Genomic DNA, 27,041 nt, shown 5'->3' with positions numbered 1-27,041 from the left:
ATAATAATATCACAACTATCCGATGTCCGCAAAAAAAAAAAGTCGAATGCCAATTCTAGTAAATCGTTAGGATGGCCATTATTCGTTTGGTCACATCACTAAAATCTAAATATTTGTCTCATATTTGTCACCATTGACAGTTGTGGCGACGCCCAGCCCAACTGGCGTTTAGAAATGGATGATCATGTGCGTTTAGAAATGCAATCTAACAACTATTTCAAAGTATTCAGAAATAATGCTAAATCATTTTTATAAGCATTATTTTCTCAGTATTTAGCATTTTTATGAGTAAAATCATCAACAGGCATTATTTTAAGTAACTACATGCGTAAGCAATGGCACTAATTTGGTTTGCATCTGTTCCGTGTTTGCAGTCACAAATCTCGATGTTATTGGTCTATCCTTTCGTAATCCCATTATGCCATCTAAGGTAATCCCTTCGAAGAAGGATAGCTACTTTTTGACCTGACTAGCATCTTTCTTCCCATTTTAGACCATCTATAGGCTATAAGGTGGTGTTTTTTACGGACTATACTATGTGCTATTAAAGGGCACCATCTATCAGGTCCTACGTAGTAGTACATACAATTTCTTTGATCAGGTCAGCTCTATGGGTCAGATATTAATGAAATAAAACAATACCGGTCAAGTGCGAGCAGCGAGTCGGACTCACCCACAATGGGTTCCGTAGATACGAAGGAATAAATACTATACCGTTCCATCTGCATCGTAAAAATATAACACTACCAGCCGATGCCCGTGACTTCGTCAGAGTGGAATTAGATTTTTTTAAATCCCGTAGGAACTCTTTGATTTACCGGGTTAAAAAGTCAGCCACTCTCCAGGTATTTATCTATACCCATGCAAAAAATCACGTCAATCCGTAGCACCGTTGCGATGTGATTGAAGGACAAACCAACAAACAATCACACTTTCGCATTTATAATAAGGCGGATGTACCTATAGGTACTTTATAAATTACATAGCAGTCATTATGTAATTTTTATCATTTGTTGTTATACCGGCATTAGAAACGCACAATTCGCTACGTATTACAGTTAACGAGATACAGCCGGCTGACAGACAGACGGACGGCCGGACAGCGGAGGCTTAGTAATAGGGTCCTGTTGGCACACTTCGGGTTCGGAGCCCTAAAAGAAAGCCTAAATCTAATTTAGTCAAAAAATAAAAATGTGAGTGTAATTGATTTTGTAAAATTTATATTTCTTTACATACAACATAAAAAGTGTACTCTGGACCGATTTTAATAGTAGGTACTTCTTTATACTTATACGTTCTAATTTTATGTATAATGCGTAAATAATGACTCCTCTCGCGCCATTTTAACTTTGATTTAAAAAAAAAATAGAAATAGCGTGCAAATGAGCAGACAGGTCACCTGATATTAAGTGATTACCGCCGCCCATGGACTTTTGCTTGCAACATTTTTGCAAGCACCAGAGAAATTGCGGATTGTGTCAAATTTCATGTCTTAAAAGTACGATTTTAGTCCTTATTTTAAAGGTGAACCGTACTTTTGACATAACAGTAAATTTGACCCATAGAGTTAAAAAGTCGTGTGAGGAGTCATTTTGTTTTGTACGGACTACAAGTAGTTAATAACTTAAACACAAAACACCATTTTGCATAATTATATTACTCAATATGCGCGTATTTTATAAATTATAAAACAAAAATAATAATTTGTATTTTTTAGGGTTCCGTACCTCAAAAGGAAAAACGGAACCCTTATAGGATCACTTTGTTGTCTGTCTGTCTGTCAAGAAACCTACTGGGTACTACCCGTTGACCTAGAATCATGAAATTTGGCAGATAGGTAGATCTTATAGCTGACATTTGGGGAAAAATCTGAAAACCGTGAATTTAGGGTTAGATCACACAAAAAAAATTAAATTGTGATCATTAACTAATAATTAGTTTTTTCAATATTTGAAGTGAGGTGACTATATCAAGTGGGGTATCATATGAAAGGGATGTGCATTCTAAAACAGATTTTTATTAATTTTTAAGCATCATAGTTTTTGAATTATCGTGCAAAATGTCAAAAATATAGGACTTTTGTACGGAACCCTCGTTGCGCGAGCCTGACTCGCACTTGGCCGGTTTTTTTAGGATATGATTCATTTAATATTTTCAGTCATCCATAATTATTTTCAAAAACCAAATCTGCCATCTGGAATTTCAACTGGTGTAAATAATTGTTAACTTAAAAAGACTAGAACCCAGAAGCCCGCTACAAAAAAGCCGTGTGGTGTCTTGGGTCGCCCCACAGAAACAAAGTTTCTTACTATCGTACTGTATAATAAATTTCGTACGAACGTTTTATCGCCTCACTTATTCGTTCAAATCTTTAGGTACTTATAGATTTAAGCGTAATTTACACGCATCAAGATGTTTAATAGTAAAAAAAACCGGCCAAGTGGGAGTCAGGTTTGCGCAACGAGGGAGGGAGGCTCGTATTTTTTCGACATTTTGCACGATAATTAAAAAACTATGATGCACAAAAATAAATAAAAATCTGTTTTAGAATGCACAGGTGAAGACCCTTCATATGATACCGCACTTGATATAGTTATCTCACTTTGAATGTTGAAAATATCAATATTTGTTCATGAACAGATTTTTTTTCTTGTATGTAACCACAAATTCAGGGTTTTCAGATTTTCTCCCTAATGTCAGCTATAAGACCTACCTACCTGCCAAATTTCATGATTCTAGGTCAACGGGAAGTACCCTGTAGGTTTCTTGACGTACCGACAGACAGACAGACAGACAACAAAGTTAAGACAGACCCTAAAAATGGAAACTTCTCCATTCTGTGACATGTAAATTATATGGAAGCCGCTCGCGCTATTTTTTTCTAATGCCACATGTTGTAGAATTCTGTGGATAAAACCGCGCGGTGAAAATTCGCAGTGCGGGTTTATCATGACTAAATAAATTAAACTTAAATAAGTATACTTAATCATATTATTTTTCTAAACAAAGTATTATATTGCTAATAATATCTGGATTAAACAAAACAACTAATTTTATATTTATATTAAATGTGTAATATGAACTTATTGAAAACCAACATAATCTTTTGATACCAAATAATTTTTAATAGGGTTAGTATTTTACTTTTTCCAAAATAGCGGCCACGCATAAAACCTGTATCAATCAATAGCTGCATTCATACAAACAAGTAAAACGTATTCATCGTTATCGTAATCGTCAACAAATTCTGAACTTTGATTGGCTGTGAAAAAATGTAAACAGCGAATCAACCAATCAAAGGGCAGAATTTTTTGACGATTACCATAATGATAAATAATTTTCTTACACAATCGGGGGGGCTGGTGGCCAGACTCGGAAACGTGACGCTTTGGAAGGGTTTTTCTCATACAATACTTGTTTGTATTGATGCCAGCTATTGATTAATATAGAGGTTCTATGCGTGGCCGTTATTTTGGAAAAAAAGAAAAATGGCGGACTACAGTTATGCCAAAATCTTAAAAGCCCAACGTAGACAGAATTCGAGCGTTGAAACGTTCAGAATAAAATAGACTTTAAGGTTTTTGATTGAAAGTCGAAAATTCAGTGATACCGATTTTAAATTCACTGTTTCCACTTGTACTTGGTACACTGTAAACCTATGAGCTTTAAAACAAGGTGAATAAGATCCATTTCACTTTAACTATAAAATCGTCAAAAAAAATATGTTGGTGATTCTTATACTAAATCCTCGTACTTTCATAAAAACTTAATCAACACAATTGCAATATTTACAAATAAACCAAGTCATAAGAACCAGCGCATACATGAGACAGATATTTTTGATAACAACTTAAACTCAGCTTTATGTCCGTTGAAATACGGCTGAAATTGATATACTAAACTCAGCCTTAATATTTAAAGTGCTTAAAAAAGTTAAAACTCAATAGGTACCTCCTGCACATATATATATCGTAATCGCTTACCGCTATGCAAAGTATTTAACTGAACATTATTTAACGGTCCATTAATCTGCCGGTCATTGTTAACTGTCACGTTACTTAACGGTCTTTCATTGTTAGCTGTCACATTAGTAAACGGTCTGTTATTATTAACTGCCACATTAGTTAACGGTCTGTCATTAAGTGGCACATGATTTAATTGACCGCTAAACCGTCTGTCATTAGTAACTGGCCCATTATGGGGATGTCCAGTAAACTGTCTGTGACTATTAGCCGTCATATTACCAAACTGTCTGTTATTGTTAACTGTCATATTATTGAACTGTCTGTGATTATTAACCGTCAAATTATTTAACGGTCTGTTATTATGAACCACATTATTCAGCTGTCTGTCATTATTAACTGTAAAATTACTTAACGGTGGATTAAACGGTCTGTGATTATGACCGACAGAATTGACTGGCAAATTATTCAACGGGCCATTAAACAGTCTGTCATTATGACCCACATTATTTAATTGTCTGCTATTAGCTGTCGAATTATTTAATGGTCTGTTAATCTGGTTACCATTGTCATTAATGCCTAAATTAACGTTGTCATACTCAGTTAACTCGACGATAGGAGCTGGGAGTTCAAAATCTATAGAATTCATATAGTCGTTGTTGTACTCAATATCATCAAAGCCGTTGTGTTGGCTGAAGACGCTCGTATCCAACTGCATGTCAGGTCTTGCATCTTGGAAATGCGGCTCGGGTAGATTTATTCGTATGCAATTATGGTTTTGTAGTAATGAGGGTAGCGCGAAATCTTCCTCACAGGCGTTGCAATGGAGGTTACCTGAAATGAAATTAAAAACATAAAAAAAAACCGGCCAAGTGCAATTCAGGCTCGCACACTGAGGGTTCCGTACTACAGTCGTATTTTTTCGACATTTTATAGGATAATTCAAAAACTATGATGCATAAAAATAAATAAAAACCTGTTTTAGAATGCACAAGTAAAGACCTTTCATATGATACCCCACTTGATATAGTTATCTTACTTCGAATATTGAAAATACTAATTATTAGTTCATGACCACAATTTAATTTTTTTTTGTGTGATCTAACCCTAAATTCACGGTTTTCAGATTTTTCTCCTAAAGCCAGCTATAAGACCCACCTACCTGCCAAATTTCATGATTCTAGGTCAACGGGCAGTACCCTGTAGGTTTCTTGACAGACAGACAGACAGACAACAAAGTGACCCTATAAGGGTTCCGTTTTTCCTTTTGAGGTACAGAACCTTAAAAATGGGCCGAAGTGAGTCGGACTTGCACACGAAGGGTTCCGTACCGACGTACAGTACGCGGCCGAAAGTAACGTACATCTTTAGGAGATAGCAGGTTTGTAGAGCGTTGTCCCTGTTGTTGAGACCGACAAAACGTCATACAGGTATGAGTGACAGAGACAACGCTCTACAAAGCAGAAATGTCATTCTAAAGGCCGATGTACATTACTTTCTGCCGCGTACTGTACAAGGCAAACCTAACACATGTAGAACACTGCAAGTTAATGACGGATTGTGCCATCTAACAAAAAAAAAAAAAACATACAGTCGAATTGAGAACCTCCTCCTTTTTTTGAAGTCGGTTAAAAATAGAGATATCACTACCCATATTAAAAATGCGAAAGTGTGTTTGTTTGTTGGTTTGTCCTTCAATCACGTCGCAAAGGAGCAACAGATCGATGTGATTTTTTTATCATGGATAGACTAAGCAGATTTCGCTGATATCTATAATTTTATATCAGAAGTGCTTTGAGTTTTCCAAATGTTTATCCAATCTATTCTTGGCTACTTTCTATCTTGGAAAATCAAGTTCCCATTGGATTATTAACTTAAATCCACACAGACAAAGTCACTGGAAAAGCTGACTGACTGATCTATCAACGCATAGCAGATAGCTATTATGAAGTAGGTATCCAATAATAAAATGATTTTTAAAAATTCAACCTATAAAGGGGTGAAATAGGGGTTTGAAATTTGTGTAGTCCACGCGGACGAAGTCGCGAGCATAAGCTAGTGAATAATAATTATGATTACCTGTTGCAATGAGTTGGGGGGAATTAGAGCCTTGTGTAATCCCGTGCATTGTATATATGTGTCGCTTTAGGGTGTAGGCTGACGACAAGTAGTGCAGGCAAAACTGAAAACATTATTATATTATTAGTATTTTTAATAGACTAAGCAGCTTTCGCTGATGCGTCTATATCAGAAGTGCTTCGAGTTTTCCAAATGTTTGTCCAATCTATTCTTGAACTGGTTAACAGAACTTGACATAACCACATCCTTAGGCAATTTATTCCATATGTGTTTTAATGGATTTGACGATGGCAACTGATATTGTAGCTTCATATCATGTCCCCTAAATCTAGAATTGCTCCTTCTCGAATACATGCATACATTATATTTTAGTGTTTTACTTTTTTTTTTTAGATAGATCAGACAAGTTAGCACTTGACCACAATTTCACCTGGCGGTTTGACTTTGCTCAGACTTAAGGTTGAGTTAAAACGAGACAGATTTATGTGAGAGATATAGCTCTGACTCGTTTTAACTCTGTCTTAAGTCTAAGCTAAGTCAGAATGCGCTCTATAGATCTCACCCTAAAGCTAGCGCGCACCACGGTAAATTTCCGTGCGTTTTTTTTGCCGCAAAATCTGTGAACTACAGAACTATATTGCAGAATTCTGCACCGGATTTTCATAGATTTCATAAATCAAATTTATGGATTTTAAAACGCACTGCAAATCAACATAATATAACATATTTTGTTGTGACTGAGTGATATTCATCCATAGTCCATACTAATATTATAAATCCGAAAGTGTGTCTGTCTGCTAGATTTTCACGGCCCATCCGTTAATTAAACCAATTTTAACGAAATTTGATACAGAGATAACTTATGGGAAATGGAATGAATACATAATGAAATACATGGCTACTTTTTGTCCTGAAATTCAGAGTTCCCATGGAATTCTTTAAAAAAATATTTTTTTATATAAAATCTATCAGAGGTGCAATGCAAGCTGCATTGCATCCCGGGCACAGGTTTGCAACTAGCGTGGCTCTCTCAGTCCCTCTCGCTCAAGCAGATTTTCTTGTGAAATGTCATTCCTTCTACACTTCACGTTGTTTGTCAAATACTCACGTACAAATACATTTTGACAAACAAAAAAAGTGGCCACGGTGATAAGGACAAAACATAATCATTTTGTCACGTTCTAACAAGAGCTTAAATGCATTTAGCTATCTCGCTCTAACAGTAAGTGTCACAATAGGGCTACTTCTAACAGTCCTTGTTCTGAGATCCCGGAGATGGGTCCATAGACTATTTTTGTTCAAAAAAATCAAAGAGTTCCCACTGAATTTTTTAAATACCTAGTCACAGGCCTGATTATAGACAGTACAATTTTAATAGGCAGTCGTAGAGCTTGGGTAAGGTACTACTTTAGGTATTGGTTCACGATTTTTTCCAAACAATATTTTATTTTTAAGACTAGGGTCAATATAAAAGGCACAAAATCGAAATGAATAGTGCTGCTAAAATTTCACCATGCACCAATGACGTGTGGAATTGAAGAGAGACAAGACTATTTACCTTGCATTGATGTTTTGATAATAAAGTCTTACGACCTACGATGATTTTTTTTTGAGTTTTAGGATCTGAATCGGTTAGGTCAATAATGTCAACGGGGGCACTGCCATGCTTTGTCTTTTGTGCCAAAAGCTTTTTCAGTAAAGTGTTTTGTGGCAAAGGTAGTTTTTCCAAAACGATTCTGGGTTGAAGTAACGGAGGCAGTTTTTCAGTTTTTACGTTATAAACCTGTTTTAAAGGTTTTTGTGGGTCCGTTATTCGGGTGTTTTGTGTTGTACTACCGATTAAAACCTCCGGAGTGTCTTCTGCGTTGTTTTGAGTGTTTTTAATCATGTTATCAGCTAGCACATCAATTTTATTAAGTAAGTTAACAGGCTTGGGTAATTCCTCCACGTTTTGTTGAGCACTTTTTAAATAATGAGACCACTTATGTTGTAACATATCAGTTTCGGTGCTGAACTTTTCAAAACATTGATCACAAAAATAAAAGTCCTTATAGCCTGTCATAGCACACTTTTCATACTCAGGGAATGTAGCTACATGCTTCACTATTGAAGCTTCTTTAACAGAGCTTACATCACAAAATTTACAAACATGGACAGTGCCCATGCCCGTAGTATGAGATGTATACAACATTTTCGGCCGCCTTTTAGAATGTAAGAACTTTATATGGTGGGACAACGCACACTTATCATCAAATCTGTCTTTACATATATCGCAGATGAAAAATTCACCCAGATGTTCGTAACTATGGTCTTTCAAATCCATGAAGTAGAATAATGAAATGTGACAGGTTTTACACACGTATTTTTTTACTATTTTACACACAGTTCGCCGATGTTCCAAATAACGTTTCTTATTGGGCAAGAACAATCCGCACGCATCGCAGTGAAGTTTAACATGGACTTTGAAAAACATTCTGTCAACAAAATCCTTTGAGCAGTAAACACATATGTAACACCTACGTTTTTTGTGGACCTCTTTCATGTGGACCTTCAAGGAGTCGTAATCTAGGTAAATCTTCGGGCACTTTCGACACCTGTGGTACTCTTTGACTTCGTGCACGATAATCTCATCGGAAAACGACACCTTTTTGCGTATCTTGTTCTCAGGTTTATAACATATTACATGCTTATTCTCCTGGTGATTCAGCAACTTTTTCTCGCTCAAATACACCTTCTGGCATATGGTACAGGTAAAATCCGTGGTATAGACGATATTTCTCTTCAAGTTGCTCATGAACACCTCTTTCAGTTGCTCTAAGTTTTCCCGCCTTAATCTTACCGAGCATTTTTTTCTGTATTTGTTAATTTCATGCAATGCCACAAACGTTGGTCCTCTCAAATCTGGCGGTACATCCATTTTCATTTTTAGCAGATAGGGCTTTAAATCGTATCGCTCACATAACACTACAGCTTCTTTCTGGAAAGGGCGCAAAATCTCCTCGATTTCAGACGAACCGCCGCCCGCATCAGGCTCCTGTTTATACAAATCCAGCGAATCTCGGATGTAACCATTACAATTTCTAGACATGAAAACAAAAGAGGGAAACTAAAGAAACAGAAAAAATACTAAAAATTGCTTGATTTGAAGCAATAATTGCTATTAGAAACGTAGAAACGTCAACCAAAACAAATATGGCTATGGCAGCCACAGACCAATAACATAATGGCAGCTAGCTGCAATGCAAATTGCAAGAATGACATTAGAAGAATTTAAAAATGTTAACATTAGTGATGTCTATATGCAATCGATTCATCAGAAATCGATTTTAAATTTGTCAACATCGATTGAGGATTATTGGTGAGTTCCAACAATAATTTCAGATTCTTTTAACCCCCGTTAAAAGAGGGGTGTTATGTGTTTGACGTGTGTATGTGTGTATCTGTCTGTGGCATCGTAGCTCCTAAACAAATAAATCGATTTTGATTTAGTTTTTTTTTAAATCAAGATTGTTCTTATGTATATAAGCCTGTTCGAGCTATAATACAAGAAAATCTGTTCAGCCATTTGAAGATTATCAGCTATTTTCTAGTTCTGACTATCTGACCAATACATATTAACGAGATAATGGGGCCGATTCTCTAGTACACAATCTCTAAACTAAACTAAATGAACAGGTCTAAATTTAGTGCTTTCCTTTTCCGCAAGCAACATTATGAAAGGGATAGCAATAGATTTAGACGTGATATTTTAGTTTAGTTTAGAGATTGTGTACAAAGGAATTAGCCACATTAACTAATTATTAACTAGCCAAAAATAAGGCTAAATTCTAATAAGGCGATGCACTGGCATGGTAGTGTGTAATGTGTGTATTACATGAATTATTTCAAACTATTTTAACCCCCGCCCCAAAAAGAGGGGTATTATAAGTTGAACGTGTGTATCTGTGTATCAATCTGTGGCATCGTAGCTTCTAAACAAATGAACCGATTATATTTAGTTTTTTTAGAAAAATACCATTTATAGGCTATGGACTTGCAAGTTGCAACTTATCATGTTTACCTGCACAAATACTATATTTACCTAGTGCTAAACATAGCTTTAAGATGCAGACACATATTTTATGCTGTATCAGGGTATAATAAATATTATCATGATGTAACGTAACTATATAGAATATTTAACCAAAACAGCGAATTACAGATTTGTTACTTATCAACACCGCATACAAGAAGACAGCAGATATGTGACACTTCACATGGCGGCGTTAGTTTCTAATTTCTAAAGTACCTAGTACTTAGAAATTCTTTGATTTCTAGCATTCTAGCTTTCCGATTTTTCGCCACGCGCCAAGACAGCCTTGTCGCACTATACTCTGTGGTTTGCCACTTGTATCAGAATGACAGTTTAGGTTTAGTACCTACTCTGTGGTTTTTTTTTTTTAAAGAAAATGGAATAATTGTTTTATTCAGACGTAGATAGATTTTTACTGAAAGTAATTAGATAAACATTGCTTATTTTTACATCAAGGGCGGAAGGTGCACGAGTGCGAAATGTTCCCAGCGACGCGCATTCGAAGCTGCCTTCCCGTCATAAACCCGATGTTTAGACGGATGAGGCCTCACAAACCATTTCGGCACACCATCCACAATCAAACAAAGAATACCACTGTGAACGGTTTTAGTGCTAATATTAATCAGTTACACAAGACGAAATGGATGAATTTCCGAGCGATTTTCACGCGATGGATGCCTCTAGGGAGTGTTATTTATGTGGGATGGTGTTGCATCCGAGCGAGTGTAAACTACGAATTCTCCAAAGTGGAGATAAAGTTTTACGAGATGTTCCCTTTTCGGATCACGAGTCGACTGTGGGGGAAACTGGCGTCCTGCGAGCTTCCTATATCGATACGAAGTTTAGTTTACGGTACGTACATTAGAATGTTTGACGTGAACCTAAACGATGCTGCTGTTACCGATCTAACGTATTACAAAAGTTTGTCGGCGTTCTTTACACGCGCATTGAGAGATGGTGCTAGATACATATCACCCGCACCCTGCGTGTCACCCTGCGATGGTATAGTCCTCAACTGCGGCCCAGCGGACACTGATAAGATCGAGCAAGTCAAAGGCGTCACATACAGCCTTGAAGAATTTTTAGGTGCGAACAAATGGTCTAACAACCACGACAATAACTATTACAATTCTTTATTGAAGAACAAAAAAAATATCTTGCATCAATGTATAATTTATTTAGCACCTGGTGACTATCATAGATTCCATTCTCCGTGCGATTGGACGTCCAAGTTTCGAAGACATTTCTCTGGTAAACTCTTGTCCGTAAACCCATGGTTGGCGAAACTTATACCTGGTCTATTTGCGCTTAATGAGAGAGCTGTGTATATTGGGGAATGGAAGCATGGGTTCTTCTCTATGACAGCTGTGGGTGCTACAAACGTTGGTTCTATAGAAATATATTCCGATCCTGACTTAAGAACAAACACTAAAGGTAAAAGAAACCGTATTGACGATCTAGAGATGCATAGAGTTACATACAAAAAAGGGGAGCTGTTTGGGCACTTTAACATGGGCAGTACAATTATACTACTATTCGAAGCACCAGCAGACTTCAAGTTTGAGCTAAACGCTGGAGACAGAGTCCTCGTTGGCCAAGCTTTGACGACAATGACTAAGGAATTTTCAAGATGACCTATCTATGATGACTTGTTCTACATGGCGCAGTCAGCGATCATATTCTATGTAATTTTGCTCACGCTATAGCAGGTTTTTATAGCGATTACTTTTAGTCAATTGAGTGTTTAGTTACAGCAATTATGCATTATAATAACTGCTACACCCCTTCCAGAAAAGCATGTCTTAGAATGAATGTGACCTAACCTAAAAATTAAAAAAATACAATAATGAATGACACTTTAATAGGCCTGCTAGTGAAAGAAAATGCAGTGCATACCCTATTCAGATCAGAATGTTTCTAGCCTAAATAGTGCATTTTCATAGTCAAAGTGTTTAGTAACCACTAATAGAGTCTTGGACTGTTGTAATAAAATGATGTGATTTTTTAGAGTGGTAACTACCACTATACAAAAAATCACATCAATCATTCTAGCTAGAATTCATTATTAAAGATAAACAATTACAAAATCATGATTGTTTATTTATTTTTAACATGAACGAACGTTCATATACAAATATTTTAATATTTAAGACAAATATTTTTCAATTTTTTAACATAAAAATTGAGTCGTTTCTGTGGGAAAATATTTTTTATGTTAAACAATTAAAAACTATTTGTTATTAACGCCTTGTGACGTCATTAATCGCTTTCCGTGTAGCATGACGTTAATAAATAATCATTTAAAAAATAAATAAAAATCATGATTTTTTAAATTTATCTCTTGAATTCTAATTCCGATAAACTACCGCTATATAAAAATCACGTCATTTTATTACTACAGTCCAATAACCTATTCACATTTATTGACTTAGGTGGTATTAGGAATTAAACAACAATATTTTATTTTGTTATTTTTAAAAGTCCATGAATATTAGATGTACTTGGTGTATAATCATTAATTTTATTTGTTAATTTGGAGTTAATAAATCTATTTATTTAACTTCCAAATTAATTGCAATATATATATTACAATTCAAAATTAACGGCCAAATTAGCGTTTTATATTGTGAGGCAGATTGATCAATGTTTATTAAAATACATAAAATATTATACCTAATGATAAATGAATATGTTTTATCAATATACTTAATTGTATTTAATAGTGATAATGAATGTATCACGATTTTATTCAATCACAACTTTGCCTATATTTTATGTGGTTTAAAAATTATCCCAGTGACATTTTAGCTATCTGAACTTGAATAAATTGTTTGGGTATTTACGCTGACTTGGAATAGCTGGATGCTGTATATTATGTTAATTAAATAGTATGAAAATGTTTTAAACAAAAAAAAGTTTTTTTTTTAAATTTTTCTAACCATGTAGCAAACAGACTTTGACAGGAGAAAGTTAGTGTATTATCTGAGGGAGAAAGGATCGAGTTTTCGTATTTGGAGGATAGTATTGGCAATGAAAATAAAATAGGTGCTCTTTCAGGCCCGCTATCTTATAGTATCTAGCTACTCCCAAGTCCACGGGAAAAACGAAATATGTGTGCAGTGCCCGGCAAACAAGTTGTACATTGACGCGATTGGGTGACGAATGATGGGTGCACACGATTGGTTGATCAGTCGGCGCGGGTGCACGCCATTGGTTGATAAGCTGACCCTTGCTTCCTGGGATTCGTCAACTTTCTCCCACTACGCCGCTTAGTGCTCAAGTTGTTTGCCGAGCACTATAATTTGCAATGTTGACTATTCACGTTGATTTAAAAGGGGCTATTAATAAGTTTGAGTTATGTTGTAAAACCACAGACCACCGAATGTATTGTCATTGCAGTGCGTGTCACGAAAGTTGGAACAGTTCTCAGACTTGGTTGTCAGAGACTTAGGCTGAGATCTATAGATAGATAGATAGATAGATCATCATCATCATCAACCGATAGATGTCCACTGCTGGACATAGGTCTCTTGTAGGGACTTCCACACGCTACGGTCTTGCGCCGCCTGTATCCAGCGGCTCCCTGCGACTCGTCTGATGTCCGTCCACCTAGTGGGATACCTGGATAGATAGATAGAAATGCTTTATTGCACACAAAATATGAGATAAACAAGACAAAAACAAAAAAACTAAAAACAATTAGGCGATACGGTGGAACACACATAGATGCAAACATACACACATAGACTGCAAAAATCATAACCCATCCTTTAGGTTTTGTCGTAGTTGGGTAAACACATAATATATCAGTAGGGCTTGAATCTTTTGTTGTACTGTACCTGAGTATACAGCTATGTTGCAACTCCAGATTAAACTATGTAGGTACAATACGCGGCAGAAAGTAATGTACATCGGCCATTAGAATGACATTTCGGCGTTGTCTCTGTCACTCATACCTATATTATGACGTTTTGTCGGTCTCAACAACAGAGACAATGCTCTACAAATCTGATATCTCCTTCTAAAGGTCGATGTACATCACTTTCGGCCGGGTAGGTTTAGACTGCGTGCAAATACCCTTAGTACGAGTTGCACATTTCGAAACACTAAGTACATGATACATCTAACTGTAAACTAAGAGTAAAATGGACCTTAACCTAAACAAGCCATAAAGTTGCTTATTGAGTAGTTACTACGATTGTGAAGCGATTTAAAAAAATTGTATAATATTTTTTAAATTGCTTCACAGTCAGCGGGCTGTTGATGTATGAACGAATTTGAATCATAAAACAAGGACATTAAGATCCAATTATAGTCTTAACATTCAAAATCTATATCTACACAGACGTGCATGTGTTAGAAATACGTGCCACGCAATACACTTTAGGTGAAACCTTAATTTCAACTTTCGTGACGCGAAGATTGTACTAACTGCGCGCCAAAATTAAGAAAAAAAGTCGCTGACGTATGATTCTTTATCTCTCGTTTACGAATTGTTTTATCTCCTTCGTACAGATCCGCTTAATACTTAGAACAAATGAGACAGTGATAATATGCTGAGGGATGGTGTTTTAGATTAATGTGACGACTGTGATCTATATTGAACGAGCTTATTTTTTCTCTCGCTCGCATTTTGGTGGCTAGCACTTAGAGCGACTGAGATGACGATATACACCAACTTGGCGCGTAGTCGAGTAATAGTAGGATAGTATTAATAATTCTACCATTTTACAACTGCGTTGCCAGTTTTTGACTGCGATAGAATAACTTTCGAATTATCGTGTGTGATAGTTTACCCAGCCTGACTATAGAGCTGTAATAGGCGCCACATTTTTTTAATTTCTCTTTTCGGGTCTGGATTCTAGCTCTTTTGAGCCTAGACTCGACACATATAGATTTACTCAGGTTAAAAAGAATTCTGATCTTAAACCTGCGCAGTGGATAATTTGATGACGGTTCGTGTTCTGTTGTCTGTACCACCGCATAAGTTTGTCAGTCAACCTTTTACTTCTTGCGTTGTAGGAAAGTACAGTCTCCATGCGCAGAATATCTCTTCCAGTGTCCAGAGTTCTTTTTAACTGACGCTGAGACCTGACGTTATCTAAATGTATAATATGACATTGACAACATTTTAGCTGTGCAAAATTCAACTCCATAGTCAGGTTGGGTGTCCCATAGAACGTTTAGATTAGAATAAGAAATTATAGTTTTTCTATTTTCTTTACAAAATGGAGATTCTATATTTTGAACGCTTCAATATTGCTAGTTTGTTGTGTGTATTTCCAGATTTTAGTTCTTTTTCTACGATAAGTACCATGCCTTTTTGTATGAGCCTTTTGAGCATTTTTGTTTTACAATGTTTCCGCTTGGGGCGCTAGCTGTAGATGTATGAAGGAACTCGAACATTATATTTAACCAGGGAATTTATTTCTATTTCACTACGTTATAGTTACTATAACGAAATCGAAATCTCGAGACGTACAAACTTGTACTAAGCCTGCCGACGTCTTAAATATTTCTACCACGCGATCGATGCAGCTGATTCTTGCTTCTGATATCATACGCATTTTTCAGTATTAAAAATGTTGCATATTCAGAATTAAAGCTTATAATATAGATTTATAAATATTGTCTTTTTTTCACAATTAGAGTTATGCTAGGCACTTTTGGGCCAAATCTCGGCATTCCCGTTTAGAGATTGTGCACAACAGAATTAGCCAACGTTATCTAAGATCTTATTATTTGAACACATTTGCCAGGCTTATATTATTTATAAGACTAATTAGGTATTTTAGATAGGTAGTCTAAATATACGAAATTGAACTTGTGCCACATTTGCTCTGAATGTGCAACATAATTTTCCAAAAAATAAAATAGTGTGATCAAAGAAATAATTTGTACAAAAATTTGATGCAAAAAGGCATGTAAAAATGTTTATACTTTATAATAATAAAATTCAAGTGTACACTAAAACTTAAACTAAAATGACAGGACTAAAACTAAACAGAAAAAACAACTACGCGGCAGAAAGTAATGTACATCGGCCTTCTTCTTCTTAATTTGCTTTATGGCTTTCAGTAGTGCCACACCGAGCACCTTTAGAATGACATTTCGGCTTTGTAGAGCGTAGTCTCTGTCACTGTCACAAACGTCACATAGGTATGTGTGACGTTTTGTTGGTCCCAACAATAGAGACAACGCTCCACAAATCTGGTATCTCGTAAAGATCGATGTACTTTTCACAGTATTCTCTGTAAAGACATTCTTACGGTGATGGTGTAAACTTTTAAGATTTGAAAAGAGCAATTGCCGAGTTTCTTGCAGGCTGTTCTCAGTAGAGTATGCATGCCGAACCTGTGGTAAAATAGATGTAGCATATTAAAGAGACACTAGTTGAAATAGGTAGGTAGTTACCTACTTAAATTAAATAAATTTCAATTTTATTTTTAGTTATGTCATTTTAGTTTTAGTTTTGTGTACAAAATTGATTCCAATGTGTTACAAAGAAAATAGGTTTTTTTTTTGTAGAAAATAGTTATAGATACTCGCAATTTATTTTAATAACATTAATATAAAGAGAAGTTAAAAATAGAATCATTCTTACCCTGTACCCTGGCTATAAGTATTGTATAATAAAAAAATGAAATCATTTTTCTTGTTTTATTTATTTACATGCCTTTCTATTCTGAAAATAATTAGGTAGGTACCTAATTTTTATTCAAGGATAGTAATGATGAGCTCTTAACTTGGAGCACGCTGGCCTCGAAGATGCCTATTTCACTTTTTCACACATCTTTCCTTGAATGTATTTAAGGCAATATGGGTCCCAAAAGACACATTTCGGATGTTCAAAGATTCAAGTTTTGGCCTCAAAATCTACAAATTTGTTTAATTTTTAAAGATAGTTGTCCCATTGAGTAACAGTGTGACTCAACGGGACAACTATTTTTAATAATTCCCGTTGAGTAACAGTGTTACACACGGGGGTGTGACTCAACGGGAATAACCCTTTATTTTTTAATATAATAAAAATTAAAGATATTCTTTTACTACGTTCATAATTTATTATGTTAAAAATAAATAAAAATCATGTTTTATAAATTATTCTAGCTCCATACTACCGGTATACAAAAAACCGGCCAAGTGCGAGTCAGGCTCGCGCAATGCGGGTTCCGTACTACAGTCGTATTTTTTCGAGATTTTGCAGGATAATTCAAAAACTATGACGCATAAAAATCTGTTTTAGAATGTACAGGTGAAGACCTTTTTATATGATACCCCACTTGATATAGTCACTCACTTCGAAAGTTAAAAAAAACTAATTATTCGTTCATGACCACAATTTTTTTTTTTGTGTGATCCCCTGAATTCACGGTTTTCAGATTATTCCTCAAATTTCAGCTATAAGATCTACCTACCTGCCAAATTTCATGATTCTAGGTCAACGGGAAGTATCCTGTAGGTTTCTTGACAGACAGACAACTAAGTGATCCTATAAGGGTTCCGTTTTTCCTTTTGAGGTACGTAACCCTAAAAATCACATTTTGTTACTACAGTCCAAGCCCGTATTCGCGATATAAGTCCCGCAAATTGCTATTGCGCTGGAACCATGTCTCATTACATCGAAATGACGTCAGCCGAAATAAAAATATACCATCAGTTCGAAACTTCAGTCTAGTGCTGACGTCACTAAAATGGCGGCCACACGCATTAGCAATTTGCGGGACTTACATCGTGAATTATTTGCCGAATTCCGATAGTGGGTGGGTTCGTGACACTCGCGGCTTGAAACATGTGATTTTAGATAAGAGATAATTATAGTGTGACCGGTTTTATCGTGGTGTTGTAGACGGCATCGCGGGTCAACGTCCCACGTATTCAATAAAAAAATTGAATTTTCAAAAATCCTTTCTTAGCGGATGCCTACGTCATAATAGCTATCTGCATGCAGCATGCCAAATTTCAGCCTGATTCGTTCAGTAGTTTGTGCTGTGCGTTGATAGATCAGTCAGTCAGTCACCTTTTCCTTTTATACATATTTAGATTTGGCGCCGAAATAGAGTTAGGTAGAGACTGTGGTGGTGTGATGATAATTAAGATCCCTGATTGGTTGATCTCGAGCAGACCATTGAGTTGTAGGCACAGAGTACATTGAATATACGGGAAAATTGTAGGCATGGCAATAGATTGCTTATCGCAATTTGTGAACCATTACATAAATGAAATTACATATTATTATTGAAGCGGTTGTAGGTATATTACTAAGCGGGATAGTCTTGAGGATATGACGTCGGCCTTCTTACTTCTATTCGGGAGGCCGGGGGTTCGATCTCGGCCACGATCTCTGACGCAGTGGTTTTATCAGTGGGAGGTCCCGGGTTCGATTCCCGGCTGGAGAAATTTGGAATTTTATAATTTCTAAATTTCCTCTGGTCTGGTCTGGTGGGAGGCTTCAGCTGTGGCAGTTATCTACCACCCTACCGGCAAAGCCGTGCCGCCAAGCCATTTAGCGTTTCGGACCCCGGACTACGATGCCGTGTACAGAAAGTAGAAACTCAAGGGATATGGGTTTTAATAAAAACTACCATACCCCTTCCAGGTTAGACCATTTCCATCTTAGACTGCATCATCACTTACCACCAGGTGAGATTGCAGTCAAGGGCTAACTTGTATCTGAATAAAAAAAACATAACTCTTCGGAGTTATATTATCACAGGTAGGCGCTCCAAAATAATCTTATAAGTCACGCAAATTGCTAATGCGCCTGGTCGCCATTCTGGTGACGTTGACACTACACTGACGTTTCTAGCTGATGGTATATTTTGAATTAAATATACGTCAATTGACGTCATTTCGATGTTAATGAGACATGGTTCCAGCGCAATAGCAATTTGCGGGACATACGTTTTCTAGTTGTTTATTCGATTAATTTATCGAATGCAATGAAAATCGATTTATTACTGTGTGATTCAGGACATCACTAATGAGACTTTTTCAACTGGCTTGATAGCTCTGGATTCTAGCTTTATGAGTCACTAATATTTTTTTAACTAGTGTTACGGCTATGGGTTCCAGCTTTTTTGAGCCTTCACTCTAATTTGTCACCGTCATAACACAGCCTATGCACCACCTATTTGCTTTTTTTAATTGAATTTTTGACATGGATGGTGGGATTTTTTAAAGTTTAGGCTAGGAAATAAAACGTCTTTCCAATATCCAGCGTTTATTCACCAGCGCACCCTCGCTCGGTACTCGTCGCTGACGCTGACGCGCTTGATGCTCTCGTAGCCGAGGATGATGCAGAACGAGAAGCACGCCGACTGCACCAGCCGCGCCGACAGCCCCTTCGCGTACAGACCCACCAGACCCTCCTCGCGCCACAGCTCTTTGAACACTTGACGCATTGAGCCTACGCCTTCCACCTACAATACGAAAGGATATATGAGTAACTAGCTTATGCTCGCGACTTCGTCCGCGTGGACTACACAAATTTCAAACCCCTATTTAGTTAGGGGTTCAATTTGAAACCCTTAGAAAAAAATTGTACAAAATCTTTAAAAAAAAACTAACGCGAGCGAACAGAGCGTTGAATGTGGTTGTTTTCTCTTTCATTTTTTCCAAAAAATGTATGTATATATGTATACTAAGATATTGCACCACAAAACACAAATTACAAAAAAGAAATCTTAAAAAGTAGGCACAAAAAGGCGGTCTTATCGCTAAATAGCGATCTCTTCCAGACAACCTTAACGCAAGGGAGAAAACGAACAAATTGACAGTGGGAAGGTGGTGTGTATCATAAACCTAAATACTAAAATAGTTAAATAAACTAAACTAAATCTTTTCCAATAACTCTTTCCAGGAAAGACGATTGAAGTATAGAATAAACATGAACGCAATACTCAGTTTACCTGTAACCTCGCTCGAACGATGTCCAGCGGGTTGGTGAGTATGGTAGTAGTAAACCCGCCCAGCGTGCCCGCTACGCACTGAATGAACAGGTGGGACACCCAGGCGGGGGATATCTTCAGCAGCTCATCTGTCGACAAATAATAATAATACAGACTTATGCCCGTTTTTAATATTTAATCTATTGTCCGTTCATCATAACCTGACATGTGAGTAATATTATGTTGGCACCATTGCTTTGTTTGCTTTATTCCTTAGAGCTTAAGGTTCATTATTGGGTAATTTGCAATGGTGCCAACATATTACTCATTCGTCAAGCTACGATGAACGTACAATATCTGTAATCTATACTATATACGAGCTGATGCCCGCGACTTGGATCCCGTACGCGTGGATTTAGATTTCTAAAAATCCCGCGGGAACTCTTTGATTTTCCGGGATAAAAAGTCGCCTATGTGACTCTCCAGGTCTTTATCTATACCCATGCAAAAAATCACGTCGATTCGTTGCTCCGTTGCGACGTGATTGAATGACAAACCAACAAACAAACACATTTTCGCATTTATAATAAGGGTACTGATTGCATGTCTCAGAAAAATCAGAAAAGTCATTTTACCTTGGTACTCGGTGTAGAGTGCCCACCAGAGCGCCGAGTTGGGCACATACGCGGCCAGAGAGGCTGCGTAGCCGCGGTAGTAGCCCAGCGGGCCGTGCAGGCGGTACACGCGCACCGCCACCTCCCTGGCCAAGGCCGCCTTTGACATGCGCTAACCCGGGTCTAACACGAGAGGATATATCACTACCCATATTATAAAAATGCGAAAGTGGGTCTGTTTGTTTGTTTATCCTTTCCACGTTGCAACGGAACAACGGATCGACGTGATTTTTTGCATGGGTGTAGTTAACTCTTATTTCGGAAAAACAATGAGTTCTCACGGGATTTTTAAAACCTTAACCTGCGCAAAGTCGCAGGCATCAGCTAGTTACCCATATCTAACCCTAGCTCGAGCCGCTGGTTACCTTAAAAATTCGTAACAGAGCAGGCGTCTAGTGGCAGCTGCTGAGTAGTTCATCTATAGAAGCCAACATACCTCTAAAAACAAAAAAATATTCACCCTGGTACGCGGTATAGAGTGCCCACCAGAGCGCCGAGTTGGGCACATACGCGGCCAGAGAGGCTGCGTAGCCGCGGTAGTAGCCCAGCGGGCCATGCAGGCGGTACACGCGCACCGCCACCTCCCTCGCTAAGGCCGCCTTTGACATGCGCTTCTCCAGATCTAGCCCGAGAGGATTCATTACCTAAAACAAAAAGTTCAAACTAAAGAGTACTCCTTTTAAAAATTATTTTGATTAGATAACAGGTATAGTCCGCAACAGATCGTTAGCACGCGGGCTGTGCGTGTGCAGGTGTGCGGGCCGTCAATGCCCCGCCTGCGACGCGGCATTGACTCTGAGTGGCCTACTTATGCAACGTTCATTGACATCTAGCGTCAGTCAGATGTTTGATTTGCAATATATCGTGAACTTTTACAAACTTTTTTTATTGGCAACATATCAGTACTATCGCCTTTTTTTTTTTTAAAAAAAAAAGAATATTAGCCATGTTAAATGACTAATATTCCCCTTTCCTCTCCAATTAAGCGTCAGGCTTGTGCTAGGAGTAGGTACGACAATAGTGCAACGGGCGGGGTTTGAACCGACGACCTTTCGGTTTTTAGTCCACTCCTATACAGGTTGAGCTATTGAGGCTCTAAAGCCTCGGCTTTATTTTTGCTAGCGTTCTGGTTACACCCTGTAGAAAGAACTCTCAGTCATGCAGGTTATAACACAATACTCACAATATTCTTGGTGCCACAGCTGCTGGCTCCCTTGACCAGGCCCAGCACCATCAGATGCTGACTCAGCACGTCAAATGGCACTATCACAGTTTGACCCACTATAGACGCGCAGCCGCCGCCTATGAACGACTGAAACAAATCAATTCATCAACACTCGAAAACACCCCTACAGACGAACGCTTTACATTTTAACTAGCTTATGCTCGCGACTTCGTCCGCGTGGACTACAAAATTTCAAAACCCTATTTCACCCCCTTAGGGGTTGAATTTCCAAAAATCCTTTCTTAGCGGAGGCCTACGTCATAATAGCTATCTGCATGCCAAATTTCAGCCCGATCCAGGCTGCTCCCAGTAGTTTGAGCTGTGCGTTGATAGATCAGTCAGTCAGTCAGTCATTCATTCAGTCAGTCAGTCAGTCAGTCAGTCAGTCACCTTTTCCTTTTATATATATAGATTTATAAATGTGGAAGTGTCTCTTTTTCTGTTACCTTTTCATGGTCTATCCGTTTGACTGATTTTGAAGAAATTTGGCACAGAGGTAGCTTGCATCTCAGAGTTGGTTTGGGAAATAAAAGAGTTCCCATTGGATTTTAAAAGCCTATCCATTTATGATTTAACCGATTTTATTGTTTACTCCAGAGATAGCTAAGCATTCTGGAGATGGACAAAGGCTACTTTTTATCCTGGAAAACCAAAATTTCCAACAAATTCTTGGAAACATCTTAATATTGGAATGTGATATGTGTAACCTCATTACATCTAAAGATTCGAAAGAAAAAATAGCGTTCCATATTTGTAAGTGTCTGTTTCACTCACAATTTGTTGTTACCGTTGTAAAAACGTAATGTCTTCTGGTAAACAATAAAATTATATTTATTATTGACTAGCTGATGCCCGCGACTTCGTCCATGTGGAATTAGGGTTTCATAAAAATCCCGTGGGAACTCTTTGATTTTCCGGGATAAAAAGTAGCCTATGTCACTCTCCAGGCCTTTATCTATACCCATGCAAAAAATCATGTCAATCCGTTGCACCGTTGTGACGTGATTGAAGGCCAAACCAACAAACAAACACACTTTCGCATTTATAATAAGGGTACTGATTGAGTTTGTTGGGTGATCCACCTCCTAATCATCAATACTAAAGCCTCGCGCACGTAATCGCGGCATAATTTTAATTTACATACATGAAATGCTATATTGTGTGCGATTGAAAAATAGATGATAAATTTACCTTCATTCGGGGACTGATTTCATATTTTCCAAGCTCATGTCTCACACCTTCGTATGTGGATATGTAGAAAACGCCAGATATTATTTGAAACTGTAATCAAAGAGATAAAGGCTTTTTATAGTTTTTGTCAATTTATAGAACCAAAGAGATTATGTACAGCAGAATAATTCACATGCCATTGATAGCATTTTAAAAAGTGATGTGAATGATATATTATCGCATCTACTTGTATCTTTAGCACGCGTCAGGTCGAAATGGCAATCGGAGAGAAAACACCCCGCACAACACGCACGCTACAATAATAATATTTATCATCATCGTTATTTCAGATATTACATCCATTTTGTTAGTAATAAAATTAATTGCTAATGACTATATTTAGTAAGTAGGCTCTTTTATGAACCATTTTATTTGTCTAAGTACTTGTAAAAGTTTATTGGAATAAAAAAGATTTTTTTTTATTCTATTGAATCTACCACCCATGAGACACTGAGAGTGCATGTGCAAACCAAACCAGTGTCTCATAAATGGATTATCTAGTTTTCCAGGTAAGGTTTTCAGAATACAATGCATTACTGCAACATGAATCGCACAAATTTCAGCCAATCACAACAATTGAGATTGTAATAATGATTGATGCAGGTTTTACGAAATCGACCTGTTGGTGCAGGCGCACACGGGTGACGTGCGGGTGTGCGGGGCGTCCCCCCGCCTCATACGTCGATTGCCGTCTCGACCTGACGCGGACTATAGCAATAATATGCAGAAATCTACTTACACTTGAGAGCCAAAATCCTCGATAAAGTCCTGACACTCCCTCGTTCCTGTAGATCTTTGAGATTGCATCAGAAACACCTTTGTACGCCTCCTTCCTTCTTTGTATTTGGATTTGAGTTTTTATCAACGTCAGGGGATACAATGCACAGCGTACTGTAAATATATTATGACAAAATGGCAAAGTAAGTTTGATTTGAATTATTTGGATTAATTAGAATAGAATAGAATGTTTTTATTCAAGTAGACTTTTTACAAGCACTTTCGAATTGTCGGGTAGTTTTAATTTACCACTGGTTCGGAATGTCGAATGAATTAATCACATTGCCTTGTTGCATCCCATACTAATATTATGAATGCGAAAGGGTATTTCTGTCTCTCTGCTATCTTTTCTCAGCCTAACAGTTTAACCAATTTTTACAGGTACAGGGATATAAAGAGAGAGTCAGCGCGTGCCAGACTTTGTTATTTTATAAAAGCTGAAATATTCTCTGCGTATTCTCCCCAACACTGGGAGAATAACTTGTTTTAATCTTGGATTGTTTGGATCATGGTGGCTTTGGGAGATAAAAGGTAATATAGGTGTAAAAAATCTTACATCAAGGTTACTAAATGGTTAGCCTGTTTCAATCTTGGACTGCATCATCACTTACCACCAGGTTTACAGTCAAGGGCTAACTTGTGTAGGAATACATAAAAAAAATGTTTGGAGGTTGTGCTCAATAGAATTAGCCACAAAGCAGATGGGTTTGTTAGAAATTACCTGTGAAACTGCTCAACGTGTAAAGAGGAAAGAATTTGCTCTTGTCCATCATGCTCCACTCAATATTTGTTATTAGTTGTGGGGGCGGAGTCTCCACCATAGTCGCTGCCATGGCGCCTTTAGAAATATCCCCTTTTTGGTCTTTGTCACACTCTCTACTTGTCTCTTGCTCTACCAGAGCATTCCATATGTTCAGAAGCATCTACGTCTCTACTATATTTTATATTTAACCTATATGTTATTTAGTTATACTATTTTTTATTTTATATACCTTTATTTCACTTATACCTCTTTGGTTGTTATACTGATTTGAAATCTAACATGTTTTTTTATTATTAAAATATTCTATTTAATTGTTTTTTTATTGCATTAAATACAATATAAATGGAATTGTATTGATAAAATTAATTGATTAAACGTAAATCATTTGTAATAAATAAAATATATTTTAAATTAATTATCATTAACACAATATTTAGACTAGAACACTAGGGTAAGATTTAGGTGATTTTTGTTATTTTCAAATATGTGTTACATATATGAATAAACTCCAGTTCTTCCATGTTTCTTGGTACGTCACACTGTTACTCTGCAACTAAAAAGGTTTTTTTTTAAATTAGGTACTATACATTTAATTCAAATGAGAAGACTTTTAATAACATTGTTTAATAAAGAGTTAGGCTGCCCTGTATATCTAAAAAATTGTTAACTGAAAAAATAGTTCAGGCGTTACTGCCAAAAGACACACGAATTTAGACGACCTAATGTTTCTAAAAAAAGTTTGCTATGTAGGATCAAAAACTATTTTTGCAATTAACTACTTTTTAGATATAGGATAGTAGAGTTGCATACCACATCAAACTTTTATCACTAGCACTAGCACAATTTTTTTTTGCTGATAGACATTTTTACAATTTTAATTTGCTGAGCATGCATTGCAATGCCTCTATGTTTAAATGCTTTTTTGTCTATTATTGTTGACTAGCTGATGCCCGCGACTTAGTCCGCGTGGATTTAGGTTTATAAAAATCCTGTGGGAATTCTTTAATTTTCTGGGATAAAAAGTAGCCTATGTCACTCTCCAGGTCTTTATCTATACCCACCGTTAATCCGTTGTGACGTGATTAAAGGACAAACCAACAAACCAATAAACGAACAAACAAACACACTTTCACATTTATAATAAGGGTACTGATGCCATTATTTCAGAAATGTTCGCGCAAATGCCAACAACAGAGTACAACAATTCATCATTCATCCAAGTTTCATAGCAATTGGATGAATAGTATAGAAATATAAGATAAAAAGATACATTAATTTACTATCCCATACTTTTCAGTTGCATGTAGGAGGATCACAGCCCACTGCATTATTATCCCAAGAAATCCCCTACCTACCATTATGGGAACAATAGAAAATTTCTGTCTTATTCCTCATTACTGATGGTCGTGACCCTGACCATCAGAAATGAGGAATAAGACACAGAAAGAGGTAAATCAGTTTGTCCTAATACATATAGGAGAATTCCCTAACCAACAAACCAAAAGTTAATGTGAGAAATATGTATTATGAAAGCGTTTTCTTATCTATGTCGCTAGCTAATTCGGTTGAGTGATGCAAGGTTATACACACAAGGGCAAGGCCCTTTTATTCTAAGATATCGTAATATGGGTAATTATTTTTTAACCTATAAATTTACGTTTATGACGCATAATCTTAACTTCTTATCGAGATAAACAAGCACGATAATCAATATATTTAATAATATACACCTCATTTAAGTGATTTATACCTTTACAATGTAACAATTCATAAACATTCGAGGTATTTTCTATCAGGGCAAAAATTCGAGATATCGTTTTGAAATTCACTTACCATTTGTATTCGTCAATGGCCATTATAGTTTTCAGTACACATATATTTCATACAATTCTTGAACAGCACTTTTCGAAGAATGTTTTATGTAATAATTTACTTAATTTTTGGTAATTTTACCATGGGAAAACTGAAACCTTTCCGTGTCTTGTCAGTCAGCTGATTCTGTGAGCTGATTGGTCAAAAACACGTCAAAAAACTCAAAACACAGACGAATAACGAAAGATTTCTGAAAATAATATCAACAGAGATAAAATAGTTTTAGTGATGGCCACACGATTTACAAAACGATTTCTCAATGAATCGATTAATCGACTATGATCTTATAGGAGATTATTATAAGTATTGATTAGGAGATTTAAAAAAATCCTATTTCTTGATGTTTTGCTTAGAAAAAATTGTATACAGTTTGCAATAAAAGCAAAATAAAATACGAAAATTATGCACCTAAAATTTTTAAGACCCTGAGCAAGATAATCTATGACCCTGAGTTTCGAAAAATAAAAATGAACATGATCTATGTCAAATATTTAGTT

General features: G+C 36.7%; 3 protein-coding genes across 3 annotated transcripts; 1 reads left to right on the top strand and 2 right to left on the bottom strand.

The window, feature by feature from the left end:
- Positions 1 to 1,206: 1,206 nt before the first annotated feature.
- Positions 1,207 to 9,238, bottom strand: LOC117994944 (uncharacterized). The gene is made up of 3 exons (XM_069508486.1): positions 7,600 to 9,238; positions 6,042 to 6,144; positions 1,207 to 4,796 (listed from the first exon to the last, which is right to left on the bottom strand). Exons 1-3 carry the CDS (start codon positions 9,127 to 9,129, stop codon positions 3,934 to 3,936), a joined length of 2,496 nt encoding a protein of 831 aa, XP_069364587.1. The 5' UTR covers positions 9,130 to 9,238; the 3' UTR covers positions 1,207 to 3,933.
- Positions 9,239 to 10,479: 1,241 nt separating this feature from the next.
- On the top strand, positions 10,480 to 16,763 carry Pisd (phosphatidylserine decarboxylase). The gene has a single exon (XM_034983080.2). It carries the CDS (start codon positions 10,593 to 10,595, stop codon positions 11,745 to 11,747), a length of 1,155 nt encoding a protein of 384 aa, XP_034838971.1. The 5' UTR covers positions 10,480 to 10,592; the 3' UTR covers positions 11,748 to 16,763.
- Positions 16,764 to 19,319: 2,556 nt separating this feature from the next.
- LOC117995077 (solute carrier family 25 member 44) lies at positions 19,320 to 26,671 on the bottom strand. The gene is made up of 8 exons (XM_034983074.2): positions 26,506 to 26,671; positions 24,631 to 25,225; positions 23,872 to 24,023; positions 23,094 to 23,183; positions 21,861 to 21,989; positions 21,138 to 21,321; positions 20,025 to 20,152; positions 19,320 to 19,535 (listed from the first exon to the last, which is right to left on the bottom strand). The coding sequence occupies exons 2-8, from the start codon at positions 24,830 to 24,832 to the stop codon at positions 19,341 to 19,343; spliced, it is 1,080 nt and encodes a 359-aa protein (XP_034838965.1). The 5' UTR covers positions 24,833 to 25,225; positions 26,506 to 26,671; the 3' UTR covers positions 19,320 to 19,340.
- Positions 26,672 to 27,041: the final 370 nt, after the last annotated feature.

Source organism: Maniola hyperantus, chromosome 28, assembly GCF_902806685.2.
Source record: "Maniola hyperantus chromosome 28, iAphHyp1.2, whole genome shotgun sequence".
NCBI classification, from domain to species: Eukaryota; Metazoa; Arthropoda; class Insecta; order Lepidoptera; family Nymphalidae; genus Maniola; species Maniola hyperantus.
Note: the sequence above shows the minus strand (reverse complement) of the source record. Positions and strands in the feature narration are given on the sequence as shown.

Coding starts and splice junctions, on each gene's coding strand:
- LOC117994944 (XM_069508486.1), bottom strand. CDS start 9,129: ATGTCTAGAAATTGTAATGGTTACATCCGAGATTCGCTGGATTTGTAT. Junction 6,145..7,599: donor TATCAAAACATCAATGCAAG/GTAAATAGTCTT, acceptor TAATGTTTTCAG/TTTTGCCTGCACTACTTGTC. Junction 4,797..6,041: donor CCCCCAACTCATTGCAACAG/GTAATCATAATT, acceptor ATTTCATTTCAG/GTAACCTCCATTGCAACGCC.
- Pisd (XM_034983080.2), top strand. CDS start 10,593: ATGTTCCCAGCGACGCGCATTCGAAGCTGCCTTCCCGTCATAAACCCG.
- LOC117995077 (XM_034983074.2), bottom strand. CDS start 24,832: ATGCTTCTGAACATATGGAATGCTCTGGTAGAGCAAGAGACAAGTAGA. Junction 23,184..23,871: donor GAGGATTTTGGCTCTCAAGT/GTAAGTAGATTT, acceptor CTTTGATTACAG/TTTCAAATAATATCTGGCGT. Junction 19,536..20,024: donor TCGTTCGAGCGAGGTTACAG/GTAAACTGAGTA, acceptor TTCGTATTGTAG/GTGGAAGGCGTAGGCTCAAT.